Source organism: Ixodes scapularis, unplaced genomic scaffold, assembly GCF_016920785.2.
Source record: "Ixodes scapularis isolate PalLabHiFi unplaced genomic scaffold, ASM1692078v2 PGA_scaffold9__187_contigs__length_104089568, whole genome shotgun sequence".
Classification (NCBI taxonomy): Eukaryota; Metazoa; Arthropoda; class Arachnida; order Ixodida; family Ixodidae; genus Ixodes; species Ixodes scapularis.
This window is the reverse complement of record NW_024609884.1, coordinates 1,467,780-1,490,439: the sequence shown is the minus strand read 5'-3', so window position 1 is coordinate 1,490,439 and position 22,660 is coordinate 1,467,780. Positions and strand designations below refer to the sequence as shown.

The 22,660-nt window shown below is 46.7% G+C and overlaps 2 protein-coding genes across 4 annotated transcripts in view; both read right to left on the bottom strand.

Annotated features, from left to right (window-relative positions):
- Positions 1–556: 556 nt before the first annotated feature.
- Positions 557–10,765, bottom strand: LOC8023416 (PSME3-interacting protein). The gene is made up of 5 exons (XM_029972106.3): positions 10,315–10,765; positions 10,136–10,234; positions 7,352–7,473; positions 2,248–2,434; positions 557–1,050 (listed from the first exon to the last, which is right to left on the bottom strand). Exons 1-5 carry the CDS (start codon positions 10,451–10,453, stop codon positions 803–805), a joined length of 795 nt encoding a protein of 264 aa, XP_029827966.1. The 5' UTR covers positions 10,454–10,765; the 3' UTR covers positions 557–802.
- A 5,335-nt stretch (positions 10,766–16,100) lies between these two features.
- The window catches only part of LOC8034244 (epithelial splicing regulatory protein 2), a 138,846-nt gene continuing 132,286 nt past the window's right edge, over positions 16,101–22,660 (bottom strand). For all 3 annotated transcript variants that reach the window (XM_029972093.3, XM_029972100.3, XM_029972090.4), the window contains exon 13: positions 16,101–17,970. In XM_029972093.3, the coding sequence (XP_029827953.1) occupies positions 17,812–17,970 (159 nt within the window). In that variant the 3' untranslated portion in view covers positions 16,101–17,811. The remainder of the gene's footprint in view (positions 17,971–22,660) is intronic.

The following is a 22,660-nucleotide window of genomic DNA, read 5'->3' as shown; positions in this document are numbered from 1 at the left end:
GCTGCTCAACCCAAACCCGAATCGGAACAACGAATGGTTCGACTGTCTGGTTTCGTTCGAGTTCTAAAGGTTGTAATGAAACTGCAATTCTTCATTAATATAAAAAACAAACCTTTTGTTTTTTGGCATATGAGCATCAATACCATTTAATATTAAAAACATCGTACAAAAAATCAGCATGCGAACATTAGATCCAGTTGAACCCACTAAGGTTATTGGAAAGCTTTCATTAACTGCCCCAGCTAATTTAGTTTAATTTAGACTCACCTTGTCTTTGCACGGATCAAACTGACATAAACAGAGCCTTAAGAGCACCCGGAAAGAAAAGCTCGGACGCGGAACAACGCAGTTCTAATCGTAATTATGGCGACACCACGGGCACAAATCGCTCGTCGAGGCATTTTCACTCTATTGAGCGATATTTTGTTCACCCCGCAAGGCCCAACAGCCGTCTTTGGCAGGATAGCTCCGAGCAGTCTTGACGAAACTAAGGGCAGACCAAACTAATTTCACCTGCCAAAACAAAGGCAGGTAAAAAAAAAAAGGACACCAGAACTGCACCTAGGCAAGAACCGCCAAATTCGGAGGAGAGCTTCTCCAACGAACCATACCGGTTGTTTATTTGGACGATACGGATGCCAAAAACACTCGTCTTCTCGACGCTCGAGGATCTTCTAGGCCCCAGAGATGTCGATTTCCCGTCGCGAGGTTTTCAAAGACCCATGCAAACGCTTCTCCACTTTCGCTCATTGTCCGAGGGACGCAATGGAAATGGGAGTGGTGCCTTCCCCTACCGAGGTTCTCAGTTGGGCTTCGGAGAGTGGTCCACCTCGTGCTGGACTCGTCTCCGTCCGATCAGGTCCAGGTCCAAGTCCGTGTCGTCGCTGAACGACGAGTTCTCGGAGTCGCTGCTGTCTGTGTACACGCCCAGCCCCGGCAGGACCCCGAGGCAGCTCAGGGCCGTGGGCGCATGAACGACCGTCTGCTGTGCCGGCGCGTCACCACCGCAGGGATCCCCGAGGGCCTTGCCCCCGTTGCATGGAGCCTGGCCTGCAAAAGGCGGGGAGCAATCGACATCATCTCTGGCACCCACGCCTCTGCTGGAATGCAACCATGTCCGCCGAGGAGTTTGTCTCCCTCTCTCTCTCTCTCCATTATCATCATCATCATCATGTCTCTTTATGGTGCCCATAAACGACCAGACGTCTGCAATGCAGCATTGGTACGTAAAACTTCAGAAAATAATCGTGCACAAATTCCACGTGCCAAAATATACGTCCATGAATTCATATGAAGAACAGAAATCCATTCAATCATCATCATGTCTCTTTATTGTGCCCATAAATGACCACACGTCTGCAATGTGGCACTGGTACATAAAAGCTGAGAAAATAATCAGGCACATATTCCACATGCTGAAATATACATCGATGAATTCATATGAAGAACAGAAATCCATTGGAGCAACTTACATGATGATGATGATGATGTCTTTTTATTGTGCCCAAAAACGACCAGACATCCGTAATGCGGCACTGGTACGTGAAAGTTGAGAGAGTAATCGTGCACAAATTCCACATGCCAAAATGTATGTCCATGAATTCATACGAAGACCAGAAATCCGTTTGAGCAACTTGTATACATTACTAAGAAAAGAATAGCATATTATGCAATTGTCTTTTGAATTCGACGTAGTCACTGAAAATATCTAAGTAGTTTTCATTTCCAAAATTATCGACAGCTATCTGCACTCTAGATAAAGGCGACGACATTAGATTGTTCAGAGTGTAAAAAGTAAAAGCGCTCCTGTTAAAACGAGCCGGAACATTAAAATTAACTTTGCATAAAAGCTTGCAGTCTACATCGCCATGAATTACTCTGTGCAAAAGTACTACATCACGTGTCAGCCTTCTGACGGACAAAACATGAAGCCCCAATTCAGCAAAAAGTTCATAATTATAAAAATGTCTTCTGCCAAAATGTCTATTATGAGCTATGTGTGCCAGACGTCTCTGAACATACTCTATTTGTGCTTCATCATGTGCACTAAGAGGATTCTACACTATTGAACATAATTCCAATCTAGACCTGATAAGGGAACAAAACAGGTGGAGCAAGCAAGCATGCCCCACAAAATGTTGAGTTACACGAGTTATTGTTCCCAGCAATCTAACTGCGGTACAAACGACCTGGCTGACGTGGTACGTGAACGACGGCAAACTATCAAAAGTAAAGAGGAAAACTTACCAGAACCGTTGGTGTGTTGCTTCTTGGAAGGGTCGCTCGATGAGTCGGCACTTTTCCTCTTGACGGCGGCGGAGAGCAGGGCGAGCTGGCTCCTTCTGCCCGTCGAAACTCCCTGTGCCGCGGCAGCCTTCTTCATCTCTAGACGCTTGGCCTCCATGGCTTCCTCGGACAAGCTGGCTACCGCCTTGTGCGCGCCGTCAAGGAATAACCAACCAGGATGGGGGGGAGGGGCACTTGCCCCCCCCCCCCACAACAAGCGTTGTTAAGGAATACCCGCGGCAAGCAGCCCCCCCCCCCCCCCCCCCCAAAAAAAGCGCCGTAAAGGAATACACGCCGCGGCACACACACACATGGACGTACCAACCAGGGGGGGAAAGGGGGCAGTTGTCCCCCCGCAGTTCTCAGACTGGGGAGGGCAAGGCATGTGTTTTGCTCCCTCCCCTGGAACAGCCGCCACTGGGCAGGGCTAACACTGGCCAGCAGCACCCAAGGGATACCAAGGGGGGCACCGCGCCCCAGCCCGGGGAAGGGGTTCTGGTATGCCCCCTCTCCGCCCACTCAAAAACAAGTTAGTACGCCACTGCACACACACACTCACCCCCGAGTGAGTCTGTGGGAGCAAGCCTTGGCCTCGTCCCCCAGCACCGGAATGTCGAACCGGAACCATTATTCTTAGTTGAACCAGAGCTGGTCCCAAATCAATCTTACAACTGAACCGAAAAAAAAAAAAAAATTGATGGTTACCGGTTTGAAATGATTGATAGACGTGCTGCGCTGCGAAGTTCTACAGAACAAACGCGTGACTAAAAATTGAAAATGAAAAGGATGAGTTTACATTAAGATGAGGAGAAACACAACGAACACAAATGGGCGCTGTCATCCTTTTCATTTTCAATTTTTAGTCACGCGTTTAATCTGTAGAACTTCGCAGCGCAGCACGTCTATCAATGTACAACCAACTAGCCCAAACCCAAGTCCAAGGTTTGAAATGATTCGGCGCACTAACACCACAAACTCAATTTTTGAGAATGCAAAAGATCGGCAGCTGCATTTCCAGCTATCGGTCAAATGGTTGCATACACGACCGCAATCTATGGGAAATGGGATTTCATTTCATTTTATCTGCAACTGAAAGTTGAAACTCGCCAGGAATTTTCCAAGGTGGCAGGCGAGCGAGTCGGCTCGCTCGGATGGTGCCTCCACAACTGAGCATGTGCTCAAACGAGCACATGCTCATTGTTTCTGTGCTCTGTCGTTGCATGCACACCCCAGACTCACAAGGTAGAAAGATATCAAAAGCATAATTCAATCAAATTTGTTTTGTTGGTGCCATTTGTTGACTCTAGGGGGAACCACTGCTGTCATTCATAGGTTGCTGCTTTGAATCCAGTTCGACGTACGGAAATTTTACGCTCTCTCATAAGCTCACCGGTGACAGAAAGCGATCACGTGATTGACAATGCCACCAGCAGTTTTCGCAAAGGACTCCCAGGGAGGCCCCCACCAACAGCCGTCGCTGTAAAACTGATGCACGTTCCGTATGTCAAAAATTAGTTGTAAGCAGTATTTTCCAAAAGTCCAAAAATTGTTCCACAGTACCGAGAGCATGGAGGGGTTGTGATATCATGGAAACATGGCTCACAGCCGCATCGGCTACAGTGAATTGCGAGGATGCGACTGTGAGCCATGTTTCCATGATATAAAAATTTCAGCCCGCCACAGAAATAAAACCGTGAGGGAAATTGATGAAGCATTTTTGTATATCTGTGAAAGGAGAGGAAGCATGCATCAGTGCGCCATCCTTTGCTCTGATGAGTGACGAGGCAAACTTTATCATGACTTGTGGCAAGTTTGTTTGATCGCAGATAAGCATGTGCGCGGAACAGTTTTGACTAGGGATGCCACAAACTCTTTTCGAACCGAAGTTTGGATGATTGAATCAAGCGGTTTGAAAGGTTCGAAAGATTTCGAATTTTCAACTTTCCATTTCGAGAAATTCGACAGAAGTCGAATTTTCAAACTTATTAAACTAAGAAGTTTTTCGAAATTTCGAACTTATTACGCTGCAAAATTCAATGATTTTCGAACTTGATAAACTAAAAAATTTGATGATTTCCTAATTTTCTAACTTCTTGCACTAAAAAGTTCGAAGCTTTTCGAACTTTCGAGCTTCCTACGCTAAAAAATTAGATAATTTTCAAACTTATTAATCTAAAGAATTCGAAAATTGTCGAACTTTCGATTCTTAAAAAGTCAAAAGTTAGACAAACTTCGAACCTTTAGGGTAAAAGTTTGAAGTTCGTCGAACTTCGAAAGATCGGCGGGCGGTTTCATTTGGATTCAAGCAATGTGGTACATTCATAATTTTTTTTTCTTCGCAATTTTACTTGCGGTACCATATTCCTTGCGAAAGACAATGCCGTTTAATTCAATCATCTGGCATGCTTGGTTTTAAAGAAATAGATTCCCGAAAAAGCGAGGAAGGGTGACGGGTTTTTGACAATTGTCGTTTGTGCCATATTTGAAGTGCGCTATAGCCGAAGCTATTTGTGGTAGAGATGTTTAACTTTTTAAGAATGATCTATGTATAGCCTAGGTAAGTGTCGACTTAAGATATGATTATTGTTCTTCAAGACGAGTTTCGAAGAAATATCCAAACATGTACCGACGGGCAATTATGCCCTAAAGTTGGTAATTTTTTTTGTCTACATTGTTTGAGGTATCACATTTAAATTAACACCAGAGACAGTACATATCGCTACCACCTGCAGAATACAAAATAATGTATGCACTGTGTTTCTCACGTTGAGGAATAAATTAACTCATGGGGGAAGATTTCTAAAACTGTTCAAGTTCAGCACGTCATAAAAAAGAAATTACCATTTTTTTCTCATTTTACGTTCTTGGGACGTGCTTTTATGGTCTGTACACATTTTGGTAGGAAAAACTTGTTTCATAGTTCGGGACCTCTGAATATGCAGGAATACAACACTTCCGACGGGTTCTTGATAGTTTTTTTTTTTTTTTTTTTCTCCAGCTTTTTATTTTTGCATTTATTGTTTTGTTTATTTATAGATTATATTTTACCAATGGCACAGTTATTTAGGTCGAAAAGATATCGCTTTGAACTTACGAGCCACCGAGCATGTGACGAGTAGTGCCTTCTGACAACGAGTTTCGAACAATGACCATCTAGGCGATCTTTTATGCAGTGAAGGGCGATAGTTGCTATACATATGCATAAATTATTTCAGATTAAGATAAGCTCGACCATGCCCTCTTTCACCATATTGTTCTCTTTAACAGTCCGGAATACCAGGGAGGGGAGGGGGAGATAGTGCAGCCCCCCTTCCTTCCCCTCCTCCTCCTCCTCCTCCTCCTCCTCCTCCTCCTCCTCCTCCTCCTCCTCCTCCTCTCCTCCCCCCGTTTTTCCTCTTCCGACGCCACTGGTATGGTAGGACGCTCCTCGACCTCAAGTTGCGTCAGCGTCTGTGCTTTTTGCTTGGAATTTCTTCCGCCCCAGAAAATAAACCTCCAAAGCAATTACAAACAAAAAAATTGTCAAGGTGCAGGCGAGCTGGTGTATGTTGATCATGATGCAAAATCCCGAGACTGGGAATGAAATTCGCAAGAAATAGTGGAAGAAGAAAGAAAAAAGGGGACAGGACAACGTCTCAAACTCAGCTGAGTTGAGTTTGAGACATTGTCCTGAGCTGAGTTTTCAGCTGAGTTGAGTTTGAGACGTTGTCCTGAGCTGAGTTTGAGACGTGCTGTCCCCTTTTTTCTGTCTTCTTGCACTTTTTCTTCAAATTTCATTCCCAGAGGTGAGTTTGAGGCATTGTCCTGCCCCCTTCTTTCTGTCTTCTTACACTTTTTCTTTCAAACTTCATTCCCAGTCTCAAGATTTTGCATCATGTACAAACTAAACTTACTATGTGCCAGCGTCACTCGGGCGTCGTTCGATCAAATTACTACCAGCGTGCAAGGCGGTAGGGGGGCAGTTTGCCAGATCACTTCAAGGTTTTTCTGAACCTCAACCACCTGCCTGCCCCTGGCCGTTTCGAACTGGATGAGTATCGTTAAACAGTGCGTTTGTAGGATCACTACTTCGTGATGCACGTTAATGACCACCCCGGGCTGGCGGTCACAATTACTGATCTATTGTCACACGTGACTCTGCACTGGCAAATATTCCAGCACATCCGGGACACTCGTCGTCTCATTTAATTGCCTGAGCAACTTCGCGCAGACTAAACATCAGACCCGAACTTTTCTAAACCTGATTTCGTGAAAACCAGTGAGGCGTGAAAACGTTATTTGAAACTGAAACTGTGGCAGAACATGAGAACCGGACTTTGAACTTTGCGCACTTAGACTTCAAAGAAATTGAAAACCTTCAATTTTTTTCTTCTTTTTTTTTTTAATTTAGCCCTAAAAGAGAATCAAAACCTCCAAAATTTTCGAACTTTATGTAGAAAGCAATTCGAAATCTTCGAATTTATCGAACTTTATGTCTTTAAAAATTCAAAACGTTCGAATTTTAGATCCAAAAAAATTGGAAACATTCAAACCTCTCAAATTTAGAATTAGGGAAGTTCGAAATGTTCGAATTTATCGAACCTCAAGTAAACGAATATACGAAATAATCGAACCCAAACTTTTAGAAACCGTGAAAGCTTCGAACTTTTCGAATTCAAAACCCCACGATTTCGGAAAGTTGCGAAGTTTTCAAATTCGAACCTCCGTACGGTCGAAAATATCGAAACCTTTCGAATTCGAACATCAGTTTGGTACGAAAATATTGAAACCTTTCGAATTCTAACCTAGGGCGGTTTGCGGCATCCCTAGTTTTGACGTGTTGTTTGTGCGTTTTTTCGTGTTTTGTGCACAAATAAACTTTCAGTTGCTAGCCAGCGCCACGTCTGTCGTTACCTCTTCTGGTTGCCCTCGTTTATTTTTTAGCTGCTCCCCTTTTATGATGTCAGACCAACTTGCCAAACTTTATGCATTGTTTTAATTTGGGCCCTCTACTTGAAAGAGAAGAGGTGGGCATCATGTTACAAAAAGTCACGCTTGTAAAACTGGGGTGACCCCGAAAGGATATCCTGTACTCCTCGAGTTCCTGCATGTCCTCCTTGAGCCGCTGGGACTCCGCCTTCTGCTTCTGCACGTCCACATACTCGAGGAAGGTGACCTCGTCGTCGTCGAGGCCGCGGATCATGTTTTCTACGAGCAATGGCAAAAACACATTCCACGAATTTCAGTGCCAACTGGTATCTTGCTCCGAGCAACCGAGGCAGTCTAAGCACGTTATAACAGACTTTGATTTTGACCAAGATTATCGTCTGTTGTAAGAGGAGTATGTTGTATGCAGATATGAAGTGGAGTCAATGGTACGGAGAGGAAAACCAACCAAACTTCACAAATCGGTATGTTATATCCAAACGTCTGTTGTAACGACCTCACACTCTATTTGTGGCCTAACCTGCCTAGCATTGCGTCGAGAATGCGACAAACGATGCATCTTCAACTTGAGAGCAAATCTCGAGAGACCCAATGTCCCGCATTACTTCTTGTTTAAATCAGAAAACAAACATGGGTGCCAAGCACGCAGCCAGGATTTTGATTCGGGGGGGGGGGGGCGTCCATGACAAAATGCTGTATGGGGAGGACGGGGGAGAGGAGGCCTCAGCAAAATGGAACATATGGGGGAAGGTTCGCCCCCCCCCCCCCCCCCCCCCAATGACTATTCGAGGGGAAGGGGGAGGGGGGGGGGGGGCGAAACTTCCCCCAAATGCAAGATTGATCAAAATCGCAAGATTGCCCAGTAGAATTTTCGCTGCTCAATATATAATATTGCTTGCCAAGGTGTGAGCATTCACAATAAAGCAATTAACTGTAAGTAGTAAAATGTATGTTTGACTTTATGGTATTCATCCTGGAAGAATATGTTCACAGACACACGTCCTATAGCAAACACTGCAAGCTTTTGTTTGAAAAACAGATTTGTGAAGGCCAGCTTAAAAATCTTCGCAATGTTTTTCACTGCAAAAGCATTCTTATTCTCCGTTGGTGATTAGAGATCCATCTCTGGAACTTGGCATAGGTCTGCAATAAACAAAATCCGGAAAATGTGGACATCTGTGAACCTGAATTTCAACTCCCTGTTCACACTGTGTACTATCTCGCAGAAAATGGAATGGCGTTTTTGTTTCTCGAATAAAAATTCCCCCTCCCCTCCCCCCCCCCCCCCCCCCCCCCCCCCCAAAAAAAAAAGAATTTTAGAGATAATTTTGTTGATGGAGATTTCTTTGTGTGAAAAGAACTTGAGCTTCAGTTGGATGTCTTTCGCTTCGGAAAGCATCCCCGCCACGAGTTTGCCTAGGAATCTTACACTTAGGTAATTACGGTAACGTTAAATATCAACCAGTAAATGCCAAGGTACACGCTGAATCAGGATCAGGAAGATTCTGCAATGGCATCCTTCCACAGAGAAAAAAAATGGTCATCTCCTCATAAAAATAACAAAAAAAAAGCTGCAAAACTTTTGCTTTTTTTATGTAAGAACTACTGTGTGCGAATGGGAATGGTACAAACTGTGATTATGAAGGAAACTTATGCTAGATATACAATGACACCTTTCATTACATTGCTGAGCAACAATTGCCGAGGGATAATACAGTGAATGCGCATAAGGAAGAGCTGTTTAAGGCTGTAGTGCGACACTTTTTAACATTGAAAGAATTTGCAGTTTGTATTTTTTATACGTTTATCTAGGCACAAGAAAAAAAACAAAAAGAAACGTGCCACCTTCCCCCGAAAAACTGCTATCCCGCTGCGCAATTGGAAAGGGAAAAAAAGCACATTATTTGCTGATCTGCCACCGCGTGTGGCGGTTGCAATTGCTCGCGATTGCTTGCCACGACCTTCGGCGACGCTAATCCTTCGGTAGTCAACAACCGCGGAGGAAGTGGCTGGGGTCTCTGAAGAGAGAACCCAAGGGGAAACCAGGAGCGCTATGTTGCGCTTTTTAGACTCCCACGGCGACTATGAAGAAGGATGTGACGTCAACAACGCAGCAAACGCAGATTGGATGTTAATTAGTGAGAGTCGCTGAGGACGAATTTCCGCAGAAAAAACATCCAATCTGCGTTCGCTGCGTTGTTGACATCACATCCTTCTCCCTAGTCGACGTGGGAGTCCAAAAAGCGCAACACAGGGGGGCTATGTTGCACGTTTTGGACTCCCAGGAGACTAGGGAGAAGGAAGTGACATCAACGATACAGCAAACGCTGATTGGATGTTGACAGAAGAAAACAAAATCAACATCCAATCTGCATTTGCTGCGTTGTTGACGTCACTTCCTTCTCCCTAGTCTCCTGGGAGTTTAAAAAGCGCAACATAGCACCCCAGGTCTCCAGGTGGCCCTCCAGAGATGAGACTCAAAGCACAGCGTGAGAGTTGAGGGGCACATGGTTAATTCGGTTTGGTTAATTTTTTAATATAAAAACTAGCACATGGGGGAAATCTTTTTCCTTTTTTTTGTTCTTCGTTGTGTAGGTGACACAAATCAATTACTCAAAGTCCGAAAGCCACTGAATCGCCCCTTAACTTATCTCTATGCTTTCTAATAACAGTGCACAAATTAAATTCAGGTTTGCACCCACATTCATGGCAGTCCATCGACAAATGACCGTCACGCGGACACCTCCTTCCGCGCTAAAATGAGGCGTTCTGCAGTTGGAAGCAATTTAAAATTCAGAAATTAGCAAGAATATCAATAATATCCGGCAGATTTCACACCATTTGGAAATGTGAGTTATTTTTTCTCCAAAGTGGGCGCCGGCAACCAACGAAACGCGTAGCAATTGCACCGGTGCGCACTTACTGAGCTTATGCGCTTCCTCATAGTCGGCCTGCTTCTTGAGTCGCTGCTCTTCGAGTCTTTCGAACAAGGACCTCGGGTCGTACTCTTCCTCGGGGGCCTCTGCAAAAGAAACGCGTTAAGAGGAGTCAGTTGGTGTCGGCGGCGGCACCCGCCGTCCAGTCAGCCAGGGGACACCTTACCCACGGGATCTTCGGCCGTTCGTACTCTGTCCCACTCTTCTTGCCTCTTTTTCCGTTTCTCTTCGAGCTCTGCTTCGGACACGAAGGACTTGAACTTGGGGATGGACTCCTCCTGCGATGTGCTGCCGCCGAAACTCATATCGTCGCAGCTCGCTCGGGCAGGCTTGGCGTTCCAACTGCCGGTGAACCGGACGAGTCTAGTCCGTCATGGGGCTCGATCGAGTGGATCTCGAGATTCCTCGAATCAAAATACGCTACAACAGGACAAATACAGCGCACACAAAAGGCGAGTTGACAGTTTCTTCCTACAAAACTCGCAAAAACTTTACGTTTGATTCTTTCAGACGAGCTAGAGAGCGTAGATCACTGATCATCTATTGTAGTATGGTCAGTATGGTATGGTGCCTGGAGCGCGTCTCCGACTGGTGTGTTTAGCCGTTTGGCGTCCTATGCCGCCCATACATCAAAAGTGGTCCCGAAGTGGCAACAAATGACGTCACAGAAGCCGGAGTGTCATGCTGTTGCATGTCGCGATCCTGGTGGTTGGTCGTAGAAATGCTGGCGAAAACCACAGGCGAGCACGAGTGTCGCTGTCGTCGTGGCGTTCCAGGCGTTCCGACTTCCGGCTGCTTAGCTTCCGTGGACTGCGCATTGGAGAGTGACCTGCAGCAGAACAGGCGTCTGCCACACATACCACAGCTATGAGACGCCGCCAGGTTCGCGACCTGCGACAACATGACACTTTTAGGACGTCATCAGGCGGAAATCGAGGGACCACTTTTTTGGACTCGGTAAACACACCAGTCGGAGACGCGTTCCAGACACCGTAGTCAAACTACAGTGGCTTAAAGGTGGTAGTGTAACGAACGAAACCGTAGAAGCGGCACAGCGTTGGAAGACGGCCGCGGGTGGCGCTGGCGCTTGCAGCACCGCCGTACATCTGAGCGCTATGCAAAAAGAAAGCTTCGAAAGGAACGCGAATATCTTTCCACCGGTAAGTTCGTGGATTGTTGAAGTTCATGAAACTGCTCTGATGATTTAATTACATTCGTGAAATCGAAGGCAGTTGTTAACCATGTGTGGGACCCCGAGGGTCTGCTTGCATGGCCTGCATCAAGGAGGTTAGATGTACTAGGAGGGGGCACGTTGCAATATTGGTGAAGCCTAGTCATAAAAAGTTTAAACGATTTTGTGCCCAGCTTGACCGCAGATCTGTCTGGCGATTGGTGCGCATGACATGTCACGTGTGAGATGGATGGTTGATTGTAGAAGAACTCCTTGCAGGCTTGCGCGCGCTCCGTCCGGTAGGTTTTATCAGATCGAAGGCTAGACTGTGGTGTATTCTAGTACCCCATAGCAAGACGAAGGCTCGCTACGGTCACGTGATCTGGTCACGTTGGCATGGTAAGTGAGGAGAGTAAGGAGAAAAATAGGAAAGAGGCAAGGCGTCAAGGGAGCATGGCTTGTGGAGGCTACGCGGTCGACGTAAGCCCTCTCCTACCCTTCTATCCTCCTTGTGTCGACTACACTGTCGTCTGCTAGTTTCACATTTTTTTTATTCACCTTCAAACACAAATCATGTCGTTGGAAGTTCACTGGAAACAAATAATTGTTTTTGATGTATTTATATTAGTTAAGAAGCGTGTTAGGGTGCCTCTATCTGCCGGCCGATTGAGGCACCCAACGGAGCTGCGGATCGAAGCGCCATCTACATCGTCTTCCAAGGAGTGGCCGTTCCCGAGGCATGGTGAAGGCTACGCGATAACCACACCGTAACCACACTACCCCCTTTAAGCCACTGTAGTCAAACCAAAACAATACCGGCGCCATGTTTAGCCTGCGTTGTTGCCAGATCTTACCGGAAGTCGAGACGGGACGCTGCGTCGTTCAACTGGTTCAACTCAGCAGCGAAGTCAACAAAAAAGAGCAAATCCAAGAGTAGTTCTCCTCCGCGGCGGTCGAAAGAGTGGGAGTTTCAAATGTGAAGATGTTCCAACTCCGACTAAAACAGGTCCTGTGACGTTAATACTGCTAAAAAAAAAAAAAAAAAATATATATATATATATATATATATATATATATATATATATATTTTTTTTTTTTTTTTTTTTTTTTTTTTTTTTTTCCCCGTGGAACATTTGTTTTGTAAGGCCCGCTTCAGACGGGGCAACTTTTCCAGCAATTTTGAGGTTGCTGGCAGGTTGTTCCCTAGCTTTCCCTAGATCGACACGAATTAAAATTATCTGTTGGGCTAGTTGGTTAAACATCTTAATTACAAAAGCGCAAAGGACAAGGACAGGACAAAGAATGAACAGGACAAGCGCTTACTAACAACTGATTGTTTAATGCATAATAAGAGAAAGACGAAAATGAGAGGAGATTTAATAAATTAAGATTCCAATTGTTTTCCAACTTAAAATGATTAAAAATTATTTGAGAAAAATTAGGACTGATAGAAATTAAAATTAAAGAAAAGCATCCAGATTAAGAAAAAAGGTTGAGGTACCCCATCTCTTTCTCAGACAGTGAAATTGATGGTGTGCTAATGCACGTGTCTCCTTTCAGTCCTAATTTTTCTCAAATAATTTTTAATCATTTTAAGTTGGAAAACAATTGGAATCTTAATTTATTAAATCTCCTCTCATTTTCGTCTTTCTCTTATTATGCATTAAACAATCAGTTGTTAGTAAGCGCTTGTCCTGTTCATTCTTTGTCCTGTCCTTGTCCTTTGCGCTTTTGTAATTAAGACGACACGAATTGCTGATAGCATCTTCGATCAACTCGCACCGGAATCGCCCTGAAACCAGGGGGGCTATGTTGCGCTTTTTGCACTCCCAGGAGACTAGGGAGAGGGAAGTGACGTCAACGACACAGCAAGCGCAGATTGGGTGTTGATTTCGTTTTCTTCTGTCAACATCCAATCTGCATTTGCTGTGTCGTTGACGTCACTTCCCTCTTCCAAGTCTCCAGGGGTGCTATGTTGCGCTTTTTGCACTCCCAGGAGACTTGGAAGAGGGAAGTGACGTCAACGACACAGCAAATGCAGATTGGATGTTGACAGAAGAAAACGAAACCAACACCCAATCTGCGTTTGCTGTGTCGTTGACGTCACTTCCCTCTCCCTAGTCTCCTGGGAGTTGAAAAAGCGCAACATAGCCCCCCTGGGAGTGCAAAAAGCGCAACATAGCACCCCAGCACAGTGCACAGCGCTCCTCGGTCGTGCAGCGCGATGTCGGTGCAACATCGAGGACAAACTGCGCCGCGCCGGTGTACATACCTACTAGCAGGTACAAACTGCTCTAAAGCAGGTAAAAGACTGGTAAGTCAGGGCGGTGCGGACTCCGTGTTTCGCGCTTTTCGCAAGGTGACTGGGTAAGTGCTTTTGCGAGGTATGCGGAATACGCAAACGATTTTGTTATGCTCGTCGGTTGCGTCTCTCCAGCAAAACGAATAAGATGATCTACAAAGGCGCAATCACAAGCCAATATTTACGATAACAGTGCATTTGATTCGATGGTCCGTGTAGTTGTATTCTACACTGCTTTCTGCAACTCCGTGTCATGGCGAAGAGCTGGAACGTTCACAGATTGTGCTGGGCTACCGGTTGACCCAGGGGCAAATCCAAAATTCCGTTTTTTTTTTTTGTTTTTTTTTGTTTTTTTTTTGGGGGGGGGGGGGAGGAGAATCTAAAGCAAGATAAACAGGACTCGGGTTGCGCCTTTTGTTTTAACCACCGCAGAACCACACTGCGCCGACGGCCCCTAGATGTGCGCCGCTGCGCCGAGGCGTGCTTTGAAACCGCCGCCGCGGACTTCAGTCTCGGTTGAAGGGACGGAGTGGTTCTCCAAGTTCAGAGTACAAGTGTGCCTGCTAGGGTGCGACCTACCCTATTTCGAACCCTCGTCTTTGAGTACCGAGCCTCCTACCACCTGGCAGGCCGGTAGTTGGTTTTATTTCGGGGGATCCGCCCATGTCAAATCGGCCTTCGAGAAGGGGGCAGGGGGGAGGGGGGGGGGGGGGGGGGGTGAAGGTGTCGATTGTTTGGAGGGGGGGGGCGGCCGTCCTTTTATATTGTCGGGGCCAAAGATAATCTCCAGTGATAGCAACAGTGATTTTGAGGGGCCGCACAAGGCCAAAGTAAGGAAGTTTAATTACGTAAAAAGGTTTTAATGAAGCAAAATTAACCTTTAAATGGCCACCCAACTAGAGGAATCTATTCTTAAGCTAGTCCATGACGATAATCTCAATATTGACGCAAATTAACAGATTTTCTGAAAATATAGGGATGTCTAGGGAACTTTCGGAGAATGTTCAAAACGGGCTTAAAGTTTCCCGTAAGTTGCGGGGGGTCTGTACAGGCTGTGATAAAGGGAGGGAAGGGGGCCTTATTCGATGCACGCAAAACCGACTTGATCAAAGCGTATGCGTAGCCCGGCACGTTTCTTGCGAAACAAAAGCGACCAGCAACGTGGAATGAAATCCATTTCCAGCCCGAAACGCTACAACTTGCAGCTCATGTGGTACCCACTTGCAGCACCGAAAAGTACATTTTGCAGTCCAACGGGTACCACTTGCAGGCCATGTAGTAGTACCACTTGCAAACAGAATGGTACCACTTGGAATGCTAGTAGTACCACTTGGACAGTGTTGCCAACCTCCGCAGTTGTTTCTTCCCCAAAGTTTATCGCAAAATTCCCTAGATTTCCCCCTGATTTTCAGAAAATTTGTTAATTTGCGTGAATATTGAGATTATCGTTCTGGAGTAGAGATTCCTGTAGTTGGGTGGCGATTTAAAGGTTAGATTAGCTTCGTGAAAACCTTTTTTACGTAATTCAACTTTTTTACTCTGGCCCTGTGCGCCCTCCCCCCCCCCCCCCCCCCAAAAAAAAAAAAACAACAAAACAACAAAAAACAAAAAAACTCCCTGTTGTTATCATTGGCCCCGGCAATATACAAAGAAGCCTTTTTCCCGCTGCACTCGGCCGGGACGAGGAGGAAAAAGGGAAGGAACGTGTCTCTAAAGCCCTCTGAAACCCACGAAAGAACAATCCCAAGATTTGAACAAAACTCCCCTTGCCCCTAGACCGTCACGAAAATCCCTAGATCCCGGGGAAAATCCCTAAGGTTGGCAGCACTGCACGTGGAATACCCCTTTATCTATTCTCGGGGCCATACTATTTTCGAAACTTTCGAAGCATTTGCCGCCCCGTGTCGTGTTTACACTGAAAAGGCCAATTTCCTAGAGCTGCTGGATCACCGCTCGTGTAATGCGCTCTGGCTGGAGTGCGGACGTTGCACTCTCAGAAAAAACAAAGTCTAATATTACACCCTTTGTCCCATATAAGACACCCCAAAAAATTTCTTTCGACGTACAGCGCACTGACGTCGATCTGACGGTACTAACTTTCACCAGAGGCTTGATAGCCGTGTGGTACAATTGATTAAAATAGATAATGTACGTGTTACTGACTACAAAAAAAAATAATAACCGGTGTTTTCTTGGCCCTACTGCAAAACATCAGTGTTTTGTTTCTGTGGTTTTTGGTACATACTTTAGCTATTTCATAAGTTATATCGCACCGTTATCAAGCCCCTCGTAAAATTGGGGGCAGTCTGTTCAACTAGAGCGCGCTGTACGTCGAACTAAAGTTTTGGGGTGCATTATATGGGACAAAAACGGTGTAAGGTGACACCCTTTGTTTTTAAGGTGTATCTGAGGGTGCCCCCCCCCCCCCCCCAAGTTCTGACACCCCCGACCTCGACCATGCACATGTGGGGCAGCACGCTTTCCAAGAAATCAGTTTATTTGACACGGCATTCTCTCGTCACAATTTTATTTACGAAGAGCAGAAAAAAAGTTTTTCTCGTGTTGCGATTTTTTTTTTCATTGCTTTCTTTTTTTTTTTTTACGGTTGCACACATACAGACATAGGGATGACACGTACGACACGCTGTTTCTGAAAGGCATAGAGGACGTCGACGAATGCAAACCTGGCGTGAAAACAAAACAAAAACAAATGGTATTTGTTGGTATTGCCTGCTTGCACATTGCTATATGTACACACACTAGCAACACTCGGGAGAAAAAGAAGTGAACTTGTGTGAAGAAGGCGAGAATGTCAATATATACATGGGTCAAGACAGCACCCCCTATAGGTGCGTACATTAATCCAAAGAAGCGTCGGCCAACACGCTTTGAGCGCTTCGTCAGCGATGACGGGGCCGGACGACAAAAGGACCGCCGGCACGCGAGGGGGGCACACGTAGCTCTTGGGCGCTTATAGCAAGCAGCTTCGTGCAACACCCGTGACGAAGAACAGCGGGCCGGAGGCAGACAACAACACAATTGCACTGTTGGGTCAATAAATAACTGGCGCCGCTTCGTCAGAGCAAACGTCGTCTGCGGCGCTTTATCTCGTTTCACCTGTTGCACTGTGTCCGCGGCCATTTTGTCGGGTACGAAAACAAAGGAGAAGGCCGCATGTAAGGCGACGGGCAACACACGCCGAGACCGGAGAGTGCGCGAGTGCACGCCTGGAACCACCTCTGTCTGATCACGTGGTCGGGTCGGTGGGGCTCCTGCCCAACACCATCTAGACAGAAGGCCTCCGCACGCGTCATCCCAGATCGGTCGAGGCGTGAGATTGGCCACGAGTGCTGTGTCACTGTTCGACTGGGGCAATGAGCGCGTCGAAGGTCGGGCCATATGTTGGCGCCATCCGACCCTGATGACGCTTCATAGAGGGAGAAAAGACCGTGCGGAGGCCTTCTGTCTTGGTGGTGTTGTCCTGCCGTGCCGCCACCACATCCTTGAAAGACGACCGAGGCGGATTTGGCGGGAACTTGCGCAAGTAAGGCACGCTTCGTGAGGGCGCCAAGTATCGAGTTGAAATGCCGAGAGTGGCCACACACGCACAAAATGCACAACAAGGCACACACACATCGAGGACACTCGGGATTGGAGAGCAGAGACGACGCTCCTGCGCTCCGCAAAAGAAATGGCCGTTGCAAAGAAACAAAAGAAGGTGCAATTTGGCGCTAATGGAAGACCAGTGTGATTTTGCTGCTTCAACTGGAGCTAGCAGATACAAGGAATATCGGACGTACGCTATGCACGAAACTCGAGGGTCCGCTTTTTCGCGTTCCTGGCGACAGCCATGGTCTCGAGCCTACTTGGAAAACGCAGATTTTGTACGGCACAAATATGTAGAAACGAGCCGTTTTAAAAGCAACATGAGACAAAGGAAAAAAGGCCCGGCTAAAGCTAGCAAGCCAGGAGTTGAAAGACAAAAACAAAATACACAGCTCACAGCAATACTAAGAGGACTGTAAAGAGCCGAACCGGGTCCGAACACAAAACTCTTTGTCCGCCATGGAGGACAGTGCGCGAGGCGTGGCAGTTCAGCGCTGATCATGCGGGGACGCATCATGTCACGGGGGGCCAGCACGGGTCCTGGTCCCCGCGGCCATGGCGCCACCTTGGCGAGGCCGCCCGCTTCAAGCCATGAACAGCTCGATGTAGCGGTTCCCGATGTTCTGGCGGTTCTTCTCCTGGATGGCCCGCTCGGCTTCGGCCCGAGTCGGGAAGGTGACCACGGCCTCGCCGTTGGGGCGGCCGTCCGTATTGCGCTGAATCTGGATGCAGTCCGTCGTCAGCTGAGGGGAAAAGGGGCGTCCGATCAGTGGCGCTGTCGCGGGGGCACCGGCTCCCTGCCCACCCAAGAGACAGCACGCACCCCTGGGGCCCGATTTCGGTTACGGCGACAGCCAGATCTAATTTGCCCCTCGCAAGGGAGCGAAGGTAACCTTTGTAGACGGGTCGTCTGCTAACGCGAGAGAAAAAAAATGCGGTTCGTCTGCTACGAAACGCCATTCGCAGACGGAAATAAAACAAGCAAACCCAGCTTACGTCGTTTGCTAACAGACAGAAAAAAAAAAGTTGATCTTCTGCTACGAAGCGAACGCCACTATATGGTGCCTGTCAGATTTGTGCTCGTTACTTGAAAAATGTTATGGATTGCAATTATAAATTACCGAGCCTCACATGTAATGGGTTACCGTTACAAATTAGTTTCGCTGAGAAGTAACAGATTACTTTACTCGTTACGTTACAAATTACTTGCACGTAACTTTTTCCGTCCACTTATCCAGAAAACAATAGAAACAATTTAGATATTTTTCAGAAAATGTTCCGCAACGCTAGTTTTCATTTCTCATACGCCCCTATTATGGTAATCCATGTAAAAATCAAATATTGTATTTAAGAGAAAAAGTGCAGGTGCACTCCGTTCACCTGTTGAAAAGGCACCGAAAGCTGTAACCACACCCGCCATCCCGCTAGCTTACGGCCTCAGGAAATGATCCCTGGAATTGTGCAGCTAGCGGTGCGCATGCGCAGTAGCAGCGTCTACCTCCGCTACGAGATTCGGAGCTAAAGAAGCGATCTACGAAAGCTCCCTTTTGACTAGAGTGTTTCGCCTGTTAATCTCAAGAAAAGAAAAACTTGGTTCTAACGTTACAATGTAGAGTCAATACAGAATGCAGGTGTCCCAGCTTATCTGGATGTGTTTCCGTAGATTAGAGTTTGTTGTTCTTGCTAATGACAATGTGTGTGTTTTTGGCAAGCGAAGTATGCATTGAAACTCTAGGTTTCCGTTCTCCTTAATGCCCTGAATTTTGAATATCTCATTAAGAGATGGCCATGGAGACGACGGACACTCCATGACCGAAAACTCGACCAGTCAGAGAAAAAGTGGCGGCTACGGGTTATCGAGCGTTTCATCGGTTCTCACTTTCATACCAATATTCGTGGAGGCCGTGGCGAGGGGAGGGCATAGAGAGTGAGAGAAGCGGTGGCCGTCGGTCTCACAAAACAATAGAGGATCACACCACTTTTGCGCTTTCTCTCTCTCTGTTAGCACTCCTTAGATGGCCTAACCCCCCCCCCCCCCCCCCCCCCCCTCTTTATGTTGACAGTTGAGTCTTAAGTGAGGATTGGACTCGACTACCACGACCAGACAAGTAAACCAAAAGAAGTATCGTCCGTACCCTCGAAGACGATGCTCTTAGCATCGAGCAGGGCGCTTTTCAGCCGTGTCTCAAGAGCGCGCTAGGATAAAGTAGCGTACATCAAAGACAAGGAGAATTCGACTCCCTCGCGCGAGGCTACATCGTCTGTTACGCGAGTTGTGAACCCGCGTATTGAGGGGGTGCGGACCCGCGTCTGATGTCTGTACAAAAAATAGTGTTTTCTTTTCAGTCATACAAAAAATCGTGTTTTCTTTTCGGCTATTCTCCCCTTCCTGATGTTTTCTATTCTGTTGAACTTGCTCTCTTTATGCTGCTGAATGTTCTGCTCGTATTGCCCAGTTACTGTATAATGATCATATTTAAAAAAAGTAACGAGTAAATAAAGTAATCCTTTACCAATATTTTGTAACGAAATTACATAACAGATTACATTAAAAAAAAGTAACGTGGCAATTACAAAATTGCTTGTAAAAGCAACGGATTACTTTCCAAGTCTGGGGCCTGTAAGGCGTCTTCTCCGACTGGTGTGTTCATCGCGTCTGAAAAGATCCGAGCACAACGGGGAAGTGAAAGCGGGCTGCAATGGCGATCGTCTGCTATTTCACGTCGGAAGCCATTGACAACCCACACTTGGATGTGCAAGTCTCAAGTTGTTCTGCTGCCGTGCACAAGCTGATATCGACCGGTGGATGAAGGGGAAAGCAGATCGAAGGTTGCGAGACCTCCCTCGCTATTTGTATGTTAATAAAACGTCCTAAGCAAAAAAAAAAAAAAAAAAAAAAAAACATATTGTTTGATTGTCAAGTGGCGAACAGGGGCTCTCACTGCTTGATTCTACGCAAGCTGTGGCGCCAGTGACGTTCAATGAGCAGCCTAGAACGCTTTCACTTTGACCAAAATCGGAGCTGCGGCAGGGGCTCGACAGAGCACCGCCTGACTTAACCAACACTGCACACGCTGCACATAATTCGAATCAAGGGGAACGGCTAAAGAATGGCCGCCTTGGGTTGCGCTGAGTCGGTGTTTCCCCGTCAGAGAGTAGGGGCTTAGCCGCATGATATGTTGGCTCCGAAGAAATATTGTGTAGAACCGACAAAGTCTGCACAACGGTGCTGCTCTATTTCACACCCGCTGGGGGCAAAGCGGGCCTGTTTCTAAACACTGTGTTGGTGTCAACGTTACTAGAACCACTCAGATGGGAAACTGCCATAGAGACTGCTCTGAAAACGTGGCACCGATTCGTACTCGAGAACCGAGCTAATGGCGATCCCAACGCCACCATTTCTCCCGCAGCGGCCACTCGAGGAACTGCACGTGACTTCTATTTTGTCTTTAATCGGCCATTTTGGCGCCGAAACAGATACTGTGGAAGGGGCTTCACGGGTGCCTACCCCGTCTCCCAAGCGGGCGCGGCGCGGATTATCACCGAGGTTAGGGTGCGTCTCGGTCGGGACGCGCTGCCTGAAATCACCGCTGAGGCATGGTTGTATAAAAACAATATTAATTGTACCGCAAAACCTTGCAAACTAAAGATTTTAGAAAACTATACGCGTCCTTCATTTTGTACGAAACTCCAATAAAAGTTTCTGGAAAAAGAGTTTTTTTTCGTTGGTGTTTACGCAAAAACATGCTTTCTAAAAGCTCAAGGTGACCACAGTAAAGGCAAATGGTAAAGAGTGGCGCTGTTGTCGTATTTAGCTCGGACTCGGTGGACGCCAGCGGCCCAGGTTTCGGCGGTGAGTTTCCCAACTGAGGGTTCTGGTAACGTTGACACCAACCAACGTTACTGAAACACTTAGTTTGGAAACTCGCTCTAAAAACCTGGGCCGTTGGCGTCCACCGAGACCGAGCTAAATACGATAACAGCGCCACCCTTTAGCGGTGAGTTGATACATGAAAATTGCTTTATATGGCTACTGCAAAATGGCCCTGCGAGATGGCGCCACCGGCCCTTCCGTAACTCTACGGAACCAGTGAGTGCAGCCGTGCAGTTCGCGGAGTGGCCGCTGCGGGAGAAATGGCGGCGTTGCGATTGCCATTAACTCGGTACTGGGATAAGGATCGGCGCAGTTTTTCAGAGCAGGCTCTATGACAGTTTCCCAACTGAGTGGTTCTAGTAACGTTGGGCTGTACCGAAAACAGACGAGAAATGTGTGGTGAAGGTCAGTTTCTATGTGTTTTCTGCCCACTCGGCTCGTCCGAGAACGTGGCTAGGTGCCGTGGAAAGTGAAAACTAAACATCGTCGGACCACGTTTGCTAGCGCGGGAAAACTTTTTGGGTCGAATTCACGGATACTTGTGGTCGTCGGATGTATTTGTTTTCTTCGAACATAAATGCGGGAAAACCGTCAAGCTGTCCGGACCACCTGCGGGCCACGTTCAGTGCGCCATGCAAAGGGGGAAAAAAAAAATAACATCCTGGTTGGGAAAAGGAAGTTATAAAACGAGTTTACAAAAAAAAAAAAAAAAAAATAGAGCTATATTTACGGCGCGATACGAATTTGTAGTTGGCGCCCGCGGGTGCCGCGGAAAAGTGGTCTCTATTTGTCACGTGACTAGTCCATATTTGTCACGTGGTGCTTGCGCTCTTTCGGAAGCTTCCTATGGCCTCTAAGAGTAACTTATTCATCCTTGTTTGAATTATAACCAAACACTAAGATTAATAAATAGCTTTTAGAGCCCAAAGGAAACTCCTGAAAAAGCGCAAACAGACGTGATAGACCTGTGCAACGGTCAGATGACGGCGACGGCGCCCCGAAGCAGACGAACTTGTGCGGCGACGGCGGTGTGGAGAAACGCGTTGAAGCGGCGTCGCACTACGCTCAGCGTGCGGCGGCGGCGACGCAGCGCGGCGGCGCACAGGCCTACCACGTGACCATTGGCGGCTCCCGCGGCGCCAAATACAAATTCGTTTCGCGCCGTAAATATAGGTCTAATTTTTTTTTTCTTCGTTGTAAATTCGTTTTATATTATTCTTTTTTCATATAGCCTATTTAATTTTTTTTTCCTTTGCATGTGTCCTTTAACGTTCAATCGGCCGTGTGATCGTTAAAACTGTCGTCTGGTTTTTCAAACTTTATCGTCTGCTCATTCCAACGACATAGGCCAGAAGACCAAACGTTGCGATAAAGAGTAAACGCAGGCCTCAAAAGATTTTTACGTTTGACGGTTGCTTGGGGCAAGGAGGATCGTTGTAACTAGTAGACACAAGCAGATGCTGATCATTGTAACCAGTGGCCAGCACCAAATTGTTATGCCTAATTCCATTGGTTCGATTCTGCTTGCGATTTCTAGTATTGACGTCGAGCATCGCGGG

What these genes read in the sequence shown, in the direction of transcription:
- LOC8023416 (XM_029972106.3), bottom strand. Translation starts at nt 10,453, where the DNA reads ATGAGTTTCGGCGGCAGCACATCGCAGGAGGAGTCCATCCCCAAGTTC. An exon ending in TGAGGAAGCGCATAAGCTCA is followed by an intron (nt 7,474 to 10,135) that starts GTAAGTGCGCAC and finishes CATTGCTCGTAG; the next exon opens with AAAACATGATCCGCGGCCTC. An exon ending in AGGAACTCGAGGAGTACAGG is followed by an intron (nt 2,435 to 7,351) that starts ATATCCTTTCGG and finishes GACGGCGCGCAC; the next exon opens with AAGGCGGTAGCCAGCTTGTC.